The 15,243-nt window shown below is 44.0% G+C and overlaps 1 protein-coding gene across 14 annotated transcripts in view; it reads left to right on the plus strand.

The window, feature by feature from the left end:
• LOC111842280 (calcium-dependent secretion activator 1-like) overlaps window positions 1-15,243 on the plus strand; it is a 90,170-nt gene that overhangs the window by 46,118 nt on the left and 28,809 nt on the right. For 8 of the 14 annotated variants that reach the window (XM_072712901.1, XM_023808723.2, XM_072712902.1 and 5 more), the window contains exons 7-12: window positions 6,169-6,280; window positions 8,648-8,787; window positions 9,393-9,459; window positions 11,547-11,655; window positions 12,097-12,309; window positions 14,452-14,463. In XM_072712901.1, coding sequence (XP_072569002.1) covers window positions 6,169-6,280; window positions 8,648-8,787; window positions 9,393-9,459; window positions 11,547-11,655; window positions 12,097-12,309; window positions 14,452-14,463 — 653 coding nt within the window. The remainder of the gene's footprint in view (window positions 1-6,168; window positions 6,281-8,647; window positions 8,788-9,392; window positions 9,460-11,546; window positions 11,656-12,096; window positions 12,310-14,451; window positions 14,464-15,243) is intronic. The other 6 variants (XM_072712904.1, XM_023808725.2, XM_072712903.1 and 3 more) reach the window with 1 other exon arrangement.

The raw sequence follows: 15,243 nt of genomic DNA on the forward strand, positions 1-15,243 counted from the left end.
CACCATTTGAATAAAATCAGCCGTAAGTCTCAAGTCATCCTAAGTAAGGCGAGCAAGTGCTGGTGAGCCAAAGCGGAGTCGCATAATCTGCCAAATCAGCGAAGCAGATTTGTGGGGCTATTTTTACATACCAAAATACAGCCATGATTACAATGAATTGCTTCCTTACCATTCGTCACTGAAAAGGGATGAATGTTTAAAAATAGATTCTGAAAGGAAAAGCAAAAACCTGACCATTAATTACAGGAGCAAGTGACAACTGGGCCATTACATGTGAATGTTGCATTAATATGAAAAAATATAATGGAAAATGTTACCAGTGTGATTCATCCGCGACCAGAGTACAGCTGTAGATAATGCTTTCCTAATCATTTAAATAATATTGCATTTCTTAATTTTCAACTGCTATATGATACTGGTTGCATCTATGAATAGTTGGTAACGCTTTACATTAACTGCACCTTCATAATGCTTTTATATTGCATTCATAAAACGTTCAGTACACCTTCATAATGTATTCATGAAGTATTCATAAAACATTCATAAAGATCATGTATGTATACCTTAACATCCTAACATCCCTTAACAGCTGCAATATACATTAATAATAAACACTATATAATAATAACAAACATTATAATTCTATATTCATGTAATGTTTGTTATTAATGTATATTAAAGCTGTTAAGGGATGTTAGGATGTTATGGTATACTTGCATGCTTCTTATGAATGTTCTATGAATGCATTATGAATACATCATGAAGGTGCATTTAATGTAAAACATTACAGAATAGTTTTGGTACATATACAGGTAGGGAGATACACTTTATAGGTTTCTCCCCTAAATACAAAAACAGCTAATTAGCCCAGCAATAGATATCTTTTGCCGTTATTCCTTGACTTGCATGCAATTCAAGAATATCATATAAATGAATATTGATTTTTCCCAACACATAATTTGTATTAAATGTTTCATTAGGGGACTGTAATATACATTGACAATAATTAGACCCCTACAGTCTTTTATTTATGGATTATCTCTGTGGAAAATTCACAACCTTGGTAACATTTATAGTCCGTTAATGTGGGCATGGACATCGAAAACGTTTTTAAAAGTCACACAGTCATTGTTCTGTAAAATTGTATCACTTGCAACACTGCCATCTAGTGGTGGCATTCAATGCTTCCTGCATTAACCCAACTTTTTCGGCTGTTTTCTTGTTTGAGAGGATGTAATTGGTAATAATAATGATAACTTTTATCTGTCATTTGTACCAGTACAGGTACATAAGAATAAGATGCATAGAAATTTTTTTGGTTTTTGCATATTTCAACTTATCAGACATACATATGCAGCAGAGAGTGAGTCCTGGGATCAGAGTGCAGAATCAGCTGTTTATCCTTGCAGAAGGTTTTTGAGGTTAAGGGCTTTACTCAAGGGCCAACAGCAGTATAGTTACTGGGTCATGCATAGGATTCAAATCAGAAAGCATCTAGACAGATTTACGTGCTTAATTTGATAAATACAACATGACACATGAATGAAGATTTCAAATGGTGCAGTTTTGGGGCAAGAATATTAATTAACATTTTTCAATTGTTGGGACAGATGAACCATAGCCGTTCCCCCAAACCACTTCAGCAGCGAACGGTAAAAGAACGCCGTCCCCATTGTGCGGCCCCGTGGCGTGCACCATCAGTTCAGCATGCGCTAGAGCGCACGCGGCGCAGAAAATCGATGACTGCTTCGCATCGCAGTGAGCCTGTGTAGTCAGACCGCCGGCTAGAGAGCGAAACCCAGCAGGGTCCTCCAATGACGACCTGTCAAGAAACTCCAAAGCTCAATGATCAGAAAAATCCCTCTAGATGTGAGCAGTCACCTCGGGGTTATGGGGGAAATGAGGGGAGGAACGAGAACCGAAACAAAACAGCTCCCAATCACAAACTGCTCTTATGATATTGGAAATACAGTCTTCTAAACTGATATTTTTTAATGCAGAATTGCCTGTCATAGAAGAAGCGTGAAAAATATTGATAGGTCAGGTTCTTTTTTACCATGTAATTTTTGAGTTAATGGTTATTCTGAGGTTTGTAAGGTGACTGATTGATGTACAGGTATTAGAGGACAGTGCTCAATGTCAAGCTGGACCCATCGCTAAAGAATTCATGTGACTTGAGAGAACTGGAAGTTCTGCTCCAAAGTTGACCACAGGCAGTGTGGTATATCTCGTTCAGAAATTTGAATATGGAATTTTCTGAAGGCCAAGAAATCCTTGAGAAACCAAAGATCAAGCTTTCAGACAGATATATCTCAGTGGGTTAGTATGCTGTGCCTGTGATCAGAAGGTCTCCATTTCAATTTGTGCGGTTGCCAGAGCTGATTCACCGTTGGGCCCTTGAGCAAGGCCCTTAACCCCAAAACTGCTCCTGGGACTGTCTGACCTGGGTTTCTCCATTGTATGTTGCCAAGGATAAATCTTTGGCTAAATAAATAAATGCATAGCTCGGGTTTAAGGTTACCTTGCTTGGAAAAACCAGATTGTAAACAAGATTGAAAAGATTTATATAGGAGAAAGTTGAGCACTCGCTTCACCGAAAAATCATGTAAACTCAGTATTCATTAAGTACATTTGCTCATTAGCCTATTCCTTGAAACAGCTAATCATATGGCTGCTATTGAATAGGTACAGCACATAGACGGCATCAAGAGGTTTAGTTAAGCATTAGAATAGCTAAAATGTGTGATATGTGATTTTAAATTCCGTTATTGGTGCCAGAGGTGTTTCCCCTCAGATGCAGCTAATCTCCTGGAGCTTCCATTTACTGCGGTATCTGGAGTTTACAGAGGATGGAGTTATAACCAGAAAGCATCCAGTCAGCAGCAGCGTGTTGTCAGGAACATCATGCTAATGAGACGGGTCAGATGAGAATGGCCAGACTCGTTAAGGCTTCAGAAAAGCCACGAATACAACATTAACAGCTCAGTAAAACTGTAGTGTGCAGAAAGGCTTTTCTGAACACACAACTCATCAATCCCTGAAGTGGTTATGGAAACAGAAATACTAATGTTTTACTGAGCTGTTAATTTTGCATTTGTGGCTTTTCTACAGCTTTAACGGGTCTGGCTGTTGTATCTGGTGACACATCGACTGCTTAATAATGTGGCCACTGGGAGTGTATTATTCTATCAGTGTATAATACAAATGGGGGGTGAGTTTACTGTTTATTGTATTTCATGAACATGTTTAACTTCCTGCTGGTTACTTTTCGATCCATGTCCGTTTAAACTGACAATTATCCCAGCCACAGTGAATGTAATAACTATTGTAATCAGTGTTAAGCAATATGGTGATATCAGTATTGTATTGCAATACCAAAAAAATTAAACGGTACAATTCTGTCATTTTCAAAGTTTAGATCAGGGGTTACCAACATGGTGCCCGCAGGCATCAGGAAGCCCCCAAGGACCACATGAGTCAACAACGGACCTGTTCTAAAAATAGCACAACTCACCAGTGAGCAGCGTCTAAAATGATCAAATTTAATTTTATCCTGTTGCTATTCTTCTTTAATCACATTTGCATTTACATAGATTTGAAAATGACAATATCTAAAAAAAAACATTTAAAACATGTTTATTATACATGAAGTTTAGATAAGTTTAGGAGGGCGTTTCAAACTGATAGCCCTTCGTATGGCTCAGTACCTGTGAAGTAGCTCTCAGTTTCAAAAAGGTTGGTGACCCATGATCTAGATATTTAAAAAGTGGATGTACTGAATCTGGACTTTGGGAAACTGCTTGTTCTATTCAGGGTTGCAGGGGGAGAACATGCAAACTCCATACCCCTTAGCAGAGACCTGATCCCAGGTCCCAGAGGTGTGAGGCAACAGTGCTAACCACTGCACCACCCACTGTACCAACCACTGCACCACAGTGCTGGCGAGAGACACAGTCACACTCATTTCACATGTCTCTTGCACGGAGAAGCTACATAGATGGAAGATGGAAAGCACTGTTGCCCAGTCCCTGCCTCTAGCTGATAAGCAGGATGGCAGAAGTGAGAAATATGATATTTTGCTTGGAAACAGGACGAAGAGGGTGAACATGCAGCCCAAACAGCCCCAGTATGCAAACTCTGTCGCAACAACACATCTCTCGCTCACCCTTATTTATATGAGGAGTGTAATGATTGTCAGGTATGCGTGATAACAGATTTAAGACACACGATAGTAATATTTATGCAAAATGTAATTTCGCGGTTATTAAGTTTGGTTCAGCCTACATGTGGGTTCATTCATTTCCCTTTCCCCAGGGACGAAAAGTACGCTAGGCTAAATGAACAGAACAAACACAGAACAAGTATAAAACTAGCCTTAGTGTATTATCGATAATGTTTTGTAACAGCAGAGACCAAATTAATATCAGAATCTGTGTATTGAATGGAGTTTAATTAATTTATGCATATTTCATGGATAATGTTACAACTATATTATATGTTATTGATGTCTGTTTACTTTAATTGGCCTGTTTATTTCAAACCAATATGAAATTTAATGGCAAAGTTTTACAGTATCGGCTCAATATCAGTACAGAATCAATATCAAGCTACCAAAGCTGGTATTGAAGTTAGAATTTTGGTAGCTATCCAGCTCTATCATGGCGTGGGGGTTTGGGGGTGGAGCTCTGTCATGGCGTGGGGGTTTGGGGGTGGAGCTCTGTCATGGCGTGGGGGTTTGGGGGTGGAGCTCTGTCATGGCGTGGGGGTTTGGGGGTGGAGCTCTGTCATGGCGTGGGGGTTTGGGGGTGGAGCTCTGTCATGGTGTGGGGGTTTGGGGGCGGAGCTCTGTCATGGCGTGGGGGTTTGCGGGTGGAGCTCTGCTGCCCTGTTCTGTCACATAGGAGCTGGAAAGATGAACAGAGCTGCTTCTCTGACACGTCTGCTGCTGACGGATTTTTTTCTCAGCACTGCAGCCCCCCCCCCCTTTTTAACACTTCTGGGGTGGGAAAGTCCCAGACTGCTTCTTAAATTTATCTACATAACATCTCTGAAAATGTGATTTCTGTGTGTGGGGGGGGGGGGGCGGGGGTGAGCTGATAAACACTACTGATGCTGTGACTGAATAGAACACAGATGGCCTATTTATCTCTGTGAGGAAATTCTCTTTTCGCCTCCCCCATCTTGCTCCCCATGACACACACATATAGGTGAGAGCAAGCTTGGGGGGTCACTGACCAGGGTCAGCCAGCGTGCAGCTTCCCTGGGGGGCCCACAAACATGTGACTATTCTGCCAAGGCTCTCAGTGGCACCTTTCCGATCACAGATACAACGGCGCTGTGAGACACTGCCTGATTCCTCAGCAGACTCCTCTCCTGGGGAGGCGGATACTTTCTACCCATGTCCATCCATCCATCCATCCATTCATCCTTTACCGCTAGTCAGGGTCCCAGGGCCTCAGGCACAGTTCACACGGTTGGTGTACGATCTGGACGATGTACCAGTGACTTGTAAAGATAGTACCTACACTTGTTAAGATAGTACCTATAGGGGGAGCATGAGGGTGGGGGAGCTGATTGACCCTGTATCAGGCTGAAATTAGTAAGGCGATCAGAGTCCGTAGCAGTACGATAAGTAGCTTTTCTGGAGGCCGGTGTGCGTATCTGCTGCAGCATGCATGTGTCTGTGTTGCCCTCTGTGTTCTTATTGCTAGAGATGCTCCCCCCCCCCCGCCATGTCCCCCGCCGCCCGGCAGTGACGCTGAGACCTCAGCATCACTCTGCATCGCTTCCTCTCTTCTAATAACTTGAGATGTTCTTGCCGCAGGGGCTCTGGTAAAGGACCAAGCATTTAATACTCCTTTCTTCTCACAGGGTCTAGCTGCTATTTCTGGCTTGTTTTTTTTATATCATATTGGACACAGTTTGCCTGCTGTAAGACTCGTATGAGTGGATGAGTTCTTTAAATGGCCCTGACTCCATCTTCGGGCAGCCACAGCATGACTTTTGGGGTCGCCCTTTGTGGAAAAACTCAATTTGACATGGCTTGACATCAGTCAGTTTGTCCCTCAGGTGCACCGTAGGTGAGAGCGTCACAGCGGCCTTGAATCAGGCGACGGGTACAGAGCAGAAGGCTGCTTTGTGTAACCGTGCAATGCTTCCATCTTCCAGCTGGGGCACTCAAGGGGACTTCACCACAACACACCCACTTCCTGGGGTCAAGGTGAAGCTCTTCACAGAGAGCACAGGCGTGCTGGCCCTGGAGGACAAGGAGCTGGGGAGGGTGAGCCGTCGCTTTTACACGCCGCGTAATATCAGCTGACCTCCGCCGGACGGGACCCAGGGCAGCCTGCCTCATTATGCCTTATGTATGTTACAACCACAAAAAAAGTCTTAGCAAAAACGATTTCCTGACTCGCTTTTTGAAATGCTGAGAAGCAATTGAAAAAACACCTGGAAAGTTTTGTACATAAGAAACATAAACGTGGCAGTAAATTCACTATAATCTTACAGGTCAGTGTCTTCTTTGCAACAAATAGGGGTATTGGAGACTTATTATTATGGGGTGGTGTATAGTGGAAATGGATCTTTCATTTCCACAGCATTGTGACTGGAGAGCCTGCAAGCGTTTTATCTCCTTGGGGGTAATAGTGCATTTATATATATAGAAGAAATGTGTTTTTAAATAGAAAATGTAGAAGTTAAGTGACGTATTTGAGAGCTCAGCCTTTTGGCGTGTAGGGGACAGGATACTGCAGCTTCAGTATTTCCTGTCCCCCCCCCGCTACGACTGGCCCAGACTGACAGCCTTGGCAGAAGCTTCCCTGCATGCGGTGGAGCTATTAAACGTCACCTTGTTCTGCTGACCTTGACCGGATCTCCTGCTTCTGTGGAGGCAGATTCCTCGCCGGCCCAGTTCGTTGGCACGCTTTCACGGCAGATTAGGACAGGTCTTGAAATGAGAGCGGTTCCCCTTTACCCCATCCACCCAGATACAGCTTCTGATCGCTTTCATGTTGGGGGAGAAAAGGCAGGAGGAGAAGATTAGTGCTGGCATCAGCAGAGAAGACCGGTGTGCTGTCTGCCTAGGGCAGCTATTTCAAGTGACATTTAACTGTGTTCGTGTAGAAACCCTGACGTAAACAAAAAATATCAACACTATCTTAATCAGAATAAATTTACTCTTTGCTGTTTTATTACAAACTAAATATCAACTACTATGGATGTAACGGTACACGATATATTACCGAATCATTCGGTATACCACCTGGTGTTGTATCATGACTACAATAAATTCTAGCCCTCAAAAATAAGATGACCCCAGTTTTTCAGATGTATTTTTTGGGTTAAAAAAACGTCATCTGATATTCCTACCACTATGTACAGGAGCATATCATAATACAGTGGTACCTCGGTTCTCGAACTCACTAGAACTCGAATTTCTTGAAAGTCGAACAAACCAGTTTGACCTAGAACTCGATCTGAATATCAGAAGTCGAACCGTGAACGCTGACCTAATATATATTGTATGTGCCAGGAAATGAGTCATACTACAATGCAATTCTTACTTGAATGGCTTTTTCACAGACTGGACGATTAACCAAATAAAGCAGCGCAACATTACAGTAACTAACAATAAATAAACCACTGACTTACGTGTACTATTAGAGCATTTATGTCATTTATTTAAACTTTTTTACCAGGTAAATTAACTGAAAACCAGTTCTCACTGCTTTACGCAGATTACGCATCAGAACTGTCTGGGATACAAATGTCATGCATGTAACTAAACTCTTCAGCCAATAAGGGCAAAGGTGTGTTGTCACGGAGGCAGTTCCTGTTTGTGCAGCCGGGTGAGAGGTCGCAATGCATCTAACCGTAATGCATTGCGTCAGGATCAGAATGCGTTGCTTTAAGCCAGCGCTGTAAGTCGAACGCACCCAATGACCGGACTGGGGAAACAAACTGAAACGCGGACTTAATACAGAGGACTAATGACAACAACCAGAAACAGCTGATTACATGGGGATCCCACACGAGGTTAACGAGGGGGCATGGCACACGGAAGGAGCGGACGATCGGGGCAGGACAGGGGTAATGTTGGGATAAGATCTTTATCGTTTTGGAAGCCATTAAGAAAAAAATGCTCTTCTTGTTTTATCCAGTTCATTTTGTGTTTAAATACTAAAAAAAAAAAAAAAAAAAACATATTTAGGTGTAATTTTGGGGGGCCGGGAACCAATTAATTGGTTTTCCATTATTTCTTATGGGAAAAATTAGATCAGAACTCAAACTTTTTAGGATTTGATCCGGAGTCCGGAACGGATTAAGTTCGAGAACCAAGGTACTGCTGTACCATGGTTCACATGTGAGTATCGAACCGTTGGGGGCGTACGGTTCAGCAATATACCGTGTACTGTTACACGCCTATCGGTTAAGTAAACATATTGCTACCAAGCTAAATATATGGTCAGTTGGAAACATAAAGAGTTCATTTTTTTAATTTAAGGGTGATGTGTTTTCTTAATATACGGATACAGATACCGAACCGTGGGCAAACAGTAGCGTTACACCTCTGTCTACTATTATTATTATTGTTATTATCATTATTATTATTATTTTTATGCTGTTATTTGTATAATCCCCACAGGTTGTCCTGCACCCAACGCCCAACAGTCCCAAGCAGTCCGAGCTACATAAAATGAGCCTGACGAAGGCGTGCCCTGACCACGACCTGAAGATCAAGCTGGCCATCCGCATGGACAAGCCTCAGAACATGAAGCATTGTGGGTAAGACGGCAGCGATCTTTTGCCCCGTGGAGCAGCACCGTTGTCGCTGTTCGGCATCGGCGCTTTCTCGCGGCACGCGGCCGGTGTTGCCTGGACGTCCTAGGGGCGGTTTTTCGCAGAAACATCTCCAGGAGACCTGAGTGATACAGTGATATCGCAGAACCGTCCACCGGAACAGGGATGTCAGAGTGTGGTACTGTATAGTTTATGCAGCCAGATGGAATAAATCCAGTATAATTCAGCAGTGGAATGCAAAAGAAAGAAAAGCTGTTTACGCCAATAAGATCACAGTACAGTGAAGATTTCATTTTGGCTGCGGGAAAAAACAAGTTCCAGTCTATATATATAGAGTGAACATGTTATAATATAATATAAGCATGGTGTTATTTTTCATTGTGTGCAGGAGCTTTACATTTTTTATCATTTTACTGCCAATTAGCAAATGTATTGCTTGTTAGAAGCACAATAATTGTGCACCTGTTTGCTTTTGCATTTGTACAGGATCCAATTCTTAAAGCAAAATTGCTTTCATTTGTATCATACTGTGTTGAGAAATTTTAGCTATTTAATTTTGTTTTTGCATTAATAAAATTTCATTTTTGCAGGTACCTGTGGGCATTTGGGAAAAATGTATGGAAGCGATGGAAAAAGAGGTACTTCGTCTTAGTGCAGGTAAAAAAAACTAACGGACACAAAAGCATATTTAAAATTCATTTTATTTTATGGAAGATGAATACTATACCTCTTGGGGGAAGTTTATTACAAAAAAAAGGGTACAGATATATAATGGGGGTTCCGTAGGAGCATTCTCTGCATTCTCTCGCCTTCACATCCAGTCTGCATGCAGGGGAAGGCTTCATCACCCCCGGTTGGTGAAATTGCTAGTTGCCAACCATGTCCTGTTGGCACTCCTTGTGGCCGACAGTAAGGAGGCTACAGTTACTGTCGGTCAGCGTGGTGCTGATCGCCCCCTGCTGGTGCCTGGCGGATTCTCGCATCAAGCCCAACAACATCTTGGCTCCCTTCACTCCCGACTAACAGTTGCTTAGTTACCCACCAGTTAAAATCCCAGCGTTGTTACAATGGCATGCGCATGGAATGCCATGTCGATATTAACGTCACACGTCATGCAAACCTCGTGGCGCACTGGGTAGCGCTGTTGCCGAACACTGCCACCTTGCATGTTCTCTCCGTGATGTCATGGGGATTCCATCGGATACTCAGGGTTCCCCCCATGGTCCAAAAACGTCCTGAGGTTAAGCAGAGTTAATAATTTGCCTGTAGGTGTGAATGTTGTGTGTGTGTTTGTGTGTGTGAGTGTGAGTGTCATTGTGCCCTCGATGGGTTGGTGTGCCGTCCTGGGTTGTTCTGTCGCTTGTGCCTGTAGCCTCTGAGATACACCCTGGGATCCTCAATAGGACAAGGGAATGGATGGCTATGCACACACACACACACACACTCACACACTCCCATAAAAGACTCAGTGACAAGCTTGCTTCCTGTTTGAAATAGCTGAAAATAGCTTTGTTTGAAAGTATTTAAAAAAACAAAGCCGACTCTCTGTCTCCTTCCATGTTTCTTTTATTGGTTAAGAATAAATTCACCATTAAGGCAAAGATAAAGACATAACACCATGGAATATAAGCATTTCATATGACACGTATGAGCTGGTTTTGGGCTATCCTCTCCTCTCCTTTCCTCTCATCGCCTCTCCTCTCCTCTCCTCTACTTTCCTCTCCTCGCCTCTCCTCTCCTCTCCTCTGCTTTCCTCTCATCGCCTCTCCTTTCCTCTCCTTTCCTCTCCTCACCTCTCCTCTCCTCGCCTCTCCTCTCATCGCCTCTCCTCGCCTCTCCTTTCCTCTCCTCTCATCGCCTCTCCTCTCCTTTCCTCTCCTTTTCTTTCCTCTTCTCTCCTCTCATCGCCTCTCCTCGCCTCTCCTCTCATCGCCTCTCCTTTCCTCTCCTTTTCTTTCCTCTTCTCTCCTCTCCTCGCCTCTCCTCTTATCACCTCTCCTCATCTTTCCTTTCCTCTCCTCTCATCGCCTCTCCTCTCCTTTCCTCTCCTTTTCTTTCCTCTCCTCTCCTCTCATCGCCTCTCCTTTCCTCGCCTCTCCTCTCATCGCCTCTCCTCACCTCTCCTCTCCTCTCCTCGCCTCTCCTCTCCTTTCCTCTCCTCGCCTCTCCTCTCCTCTCATCGCCTCTCCTCTCATCACCTCTCCTCGCCTCTCCTCTCCTCGCCTCTCCTCTCCTCTCATCGCCTCTCCTCGCCTCTCCTCGCCTCTCCTTTCCTCTCCTCGCCTCTCCTCGCCTCTCCTCTCCTCGCCTCTCCTTTCCTCTCCTCTCCTCTCCTCTCATCGCCTCTCCTTTCCTCGCCTCTCCTCTCATCGCCTCTCCTCACCTCTCCTCTCCTCGCCTCTCCTCTCCTTTCCTCTCCTCACCTCTCCTCTCCTCGCCTCTCCTCGCCTCTCCTCTCCTCTCATCGCCTCTCCTCTCATCACCTCTCCTCGCCTCTCCTCTCCTCGCCTCTCCTCTCCTCTCATCGCCTCTCCTCGCCTCTCCTTTCCTCTCCTCGCCTCTCCTCGCCTCTCCTCGACTCTCCTCTCCTCTCCTCGCCTCTCCTTTCCTCTCCTCTCCTCTCCTCTCCTCTCCTCGCCTCTCATCGCCTCTCCTCGCCTCTCCTCGCCTCTCCTCGCCTCGCCTCTCCTCTCCGCCTAAGGTCTAAGCCGGTATCTGATTTTAGCCTGTCTCCCTCTCGCCAGGTGAGCCAGTACACCTTTGCCATGTGCAGCTACCGGGAGAAGAAGGCGGAGCCTCAGGAGCTGCTCCAGCTGGACGGCTACACGGTGGACTACACCGACCCCCAGCCAGGTAGGCTCTCAGAAACCCCCCCCCCCCCCCATTCCTGCCTGAAAGTCAGCCTTTACGTTTGTGCCCTTAAATGTACGAATGCGTGGAGATAATTTTTTTGCTTCACACTGTAAGAGACGCGGGCATATGAGGGAGGAATGGAAGCGAAAGCACAAGAGACAAAAGCAAACGAATTTAGGGTGCGGTGGGACTTGGGCTCGGAGCTCAGCGTCTGAGTCTGTGTTTTGTGAGCTGAAGGAAAATCGAGCAGAGACAGTGGTGAAGACATCTGGTTTTTGGTCTAAAAGACAGACACGACCATTTAACATGTCAGCCATATTACCCAGGTTCAGTATATTACCACTAGTCATACAGTGATGAATGTTCAGCATGCCAGCACTGACCTCTGAGCTCTTGAGCCACATGGCTCTCTGAAACGGCCCATACTTTACCCTTCTGCAGGCCTGGATGGTGGGAGGGCTTTCTTCAACGCAGTGAAGGAGGGAGACACTGTGATCTTTGCCAGCGACGACGAGCAAGACCGCATCCTGTGGGTTCAGGCTATGTATCGGGCCACCGGGCAATCCCACAAGCCTGTCCCACCCACCCAGGTGCAGAAGCTCAACGCCAAGGGAGGGGCGGCACCCCAGATGGACGCACCCATTTCCCAGTTCTGTAAGTAAACCAGTACCAGTCCAGATGTGTAGCTCTCACCTGCACTTTTTGCCAGATTCTCCATGCCACACTCTGGAAGACAGAGTACTTCACAGAGTATTTCACAGAGTACTTCACCCCCACACAGTCCTCTCTAACTGATGCTCGAAGGAATCGCTTCTACGCCACAAGCTCGTCCTCCGCACACCGTTCCGATTCTGTGGCCTTCCGCAGTGACAAAACTGAGAAAGTGACGACGCAATTGAAGTTAGACCTTGTGGGGACTTCCTCAGGGTGTAGCAGACAGCGCCAACCCGCCCGCAGTAGCGTCACACGGCGCGCTTTCAGGGTTCATTTACAGTACTTAAGAGCGGGAGACCCCCCCCCCCACCCCAATGAGGCTGTGTCCCACACATTTCTTAATTACCCTTCACCTCTTAAGTAGCCCTATTGATCTGGTACTTGAGCCAAGGTAAGCCTGCCTAGTGCTGTGTCTTGATGGTACACTCACAAAGACAGTGGACAGTGTTGTGTATCTCTGGGCCTCTGGGCTGTGCACAATGAAAGGCCACTCTACTCTATGTACACGCGAAGGGTAGCAGAGTGTTAAACCATAATAGATCCTGCGATTCAGAAACAAATGAAGAACATGTTTTTGGTGTGTGTCCTAATAAGCTCATAGTGGAGTATTCTTGTCAAAGGTTAACCTGCACAAGTTAGTAGAATAGATGGCATGCAGAGAAAATGTGCAAATGTTTTTACTTATTTTTTCTGCAAAAATCTAAGAATAGGCTGCAGTTTTTATAATGCTCATTTTACTGGTAGTTTTTCGGTGTATAACAGCCATAGGGTGTATGGCTTTGCAACCTCAGGATTAAAGTATAATACATGCGGTATAATAAAAAGAAAAATCTGTAAAAAGTAGGGTTTCCTAGTGAGAGCCAACGTATAAACTGCTGTACAGAATCTATAAACATAAGTTCTGTGTTGTTTGTTCATTAGCTTGTTTCGTCAAGTATGTGAACATTCGACTTTCTGTGACCTGTTGATTCTGAAGGCCAGCAGATGCCATTCAAAGCTTCCTCACTGTGACACCCCCCCCCCCCCCCCCCCCCGAAACACTGTGGTCCCTCGTAGGTGTTTCTGTCCTAGGTCGGGTTGAATGGCATGGGTCAGGGAACAGAGATCTCGCTCAGAGCTCTGCTGCAGTGCATTTGTCTGCTCATGTGACTGTCCAGTAGGGACCTCAAAACTCAAGCACCATGACTATATTGGCCAATTGCAGTCTAGGAGAATATTACTACTAACCTATCTAACAGCCTGCATGCAAACATAGTTACTAGGCAGAATATTTGGGTGAGGAATGTAAAGATGATACAGGGATTCATATGATCACTTCATGACTCAAGAATCATGTAATCGTAATCATGTAGCTTCTGCTTAAACAATAATACTTATTCTTCATTTTTGCTCACTGATGGAGAAATATAATGTTACTGTCATATTTACTGGCTAAGGCAAGATGAGTTTGAAAAGTAAAGTATTGCATTGGACTGTACACATATACACTAGTGGCCAAAATTGTGGGAAGAGCTAGCATTTTTGGCATTACGCTTTAAAAGTTACTACACAAATATTGGCAGTAATGTTTATAAACAATCATAGAATGTTTACAAATATCATACATTGGATGACTAAATGAGTAACTGGAGTAACTGGAATAAAGTTCTGTAATCGCTAAAAATTGGTAGTGTTTCCACAATTTTGGCCACTAGCGTACTAGTAACTACTTGAGCGCCGGAAGAGCAAACAAATCATCTACAGCAGAGTGATGAAGCGAATGCCCAGACCCTCTGATAACCTTCTTTCTCCCGTTCTTTCCTTCTGTTTTGCTCCCTTTTCTCTCTTTTTCCTTCTGTCACTCCTAATTCCCGCCCCCCCCCTCCCAGTAGTACTTCCTGTCGCTCCCCCTGTCTCTTTCTAACCCACCACTTTCTCTCTCATGTTGGTACGAGTTGTGTTTTCGTGTTTTCTTTTCTCATGCTTTGCTTGTACCCTTTACTACTACAGCTGCTAGGTTAGGTTTCCTGTCTGCTCTCCTCAGCCTTGTTGCTAGTCTTTATGTTATTCTGGTTTGTTCCTTCTTACCCCGCTATCTTCTAGCTGGACTGAAGGGTAAGTGCATCCCTGTAGCCAGCACAGCTCAGATAATCTCGCCAAGATTATCTGACTAAGGCAATGTGCTTTTTTATACTCTCTCTCTGTCCTCCTTAATTCTCTCTCCATATCTAGACCTCTGTAGACAGATCTGTCCTCTTTGATTTCCTCGGTTTTTAGGTTCTGAATATGAGCTTCCATTCTTACCAGATTAGGATGCATGTGGTTTTTTTAGTCATATTATATTGGTTAAACATTTATCTATCTATCTATTTATGTATTTGCATAATTGCCTTCTCTCTACATAATTGTATTTGGTGGTAAAGGCTCCTCAGAGTAAAGCAGTTAGCTTAGTTTAAGCCAGTTCTGACATTAGTGGATCAATTACCCTATATGATTTTATTTGGAAAATTTATTTTTACTTTTTTGAAGATGTATAATGTTGATTCATTTATTTTTTGCTCTCTGCAGCCCTATATCAGATAAGAGGCTGGATAGATGGATGGATTATTTTTTTATTTAAAACATATAGTCCAACCTCTGGCATATATATGTTATTTTCTGGAAATTTCTTTATGTCTTATTTACACTAATATATTATATAAGTGCAAGAAAATAAATTAAAAACCAGTAGCATGATTAATGTTTTGGACATAGTTAGATAAGGCTGATCTAGAACTGAATGTGTTTTGAGAACCAGTTATTTCCAGGCAGAGTGGAGATCTTTATGAAACCACTCAGATGTCAGTTTTGCTGTAAAATTCTCTGTTCTTTGCTTTACTTTTGAGGCCTCAATTT

This window comes from Paramormyrops kingsleyae, chromosome 6, assembly GCF_048594095.1.
Source record: "Paramormyrops kingsleyae isolate MSU_618 chromosome 6, PKINGS_0.4, whole genome shotgun sequence".
In the NCBI taxonomy this organism is placed as follows: Eukaryota; Metazoa; Chordata; class Actinopteri; order Osteoglossiformes; family Mormyridae; genus Paramormyrops; species Paramormyrops kingsleyae.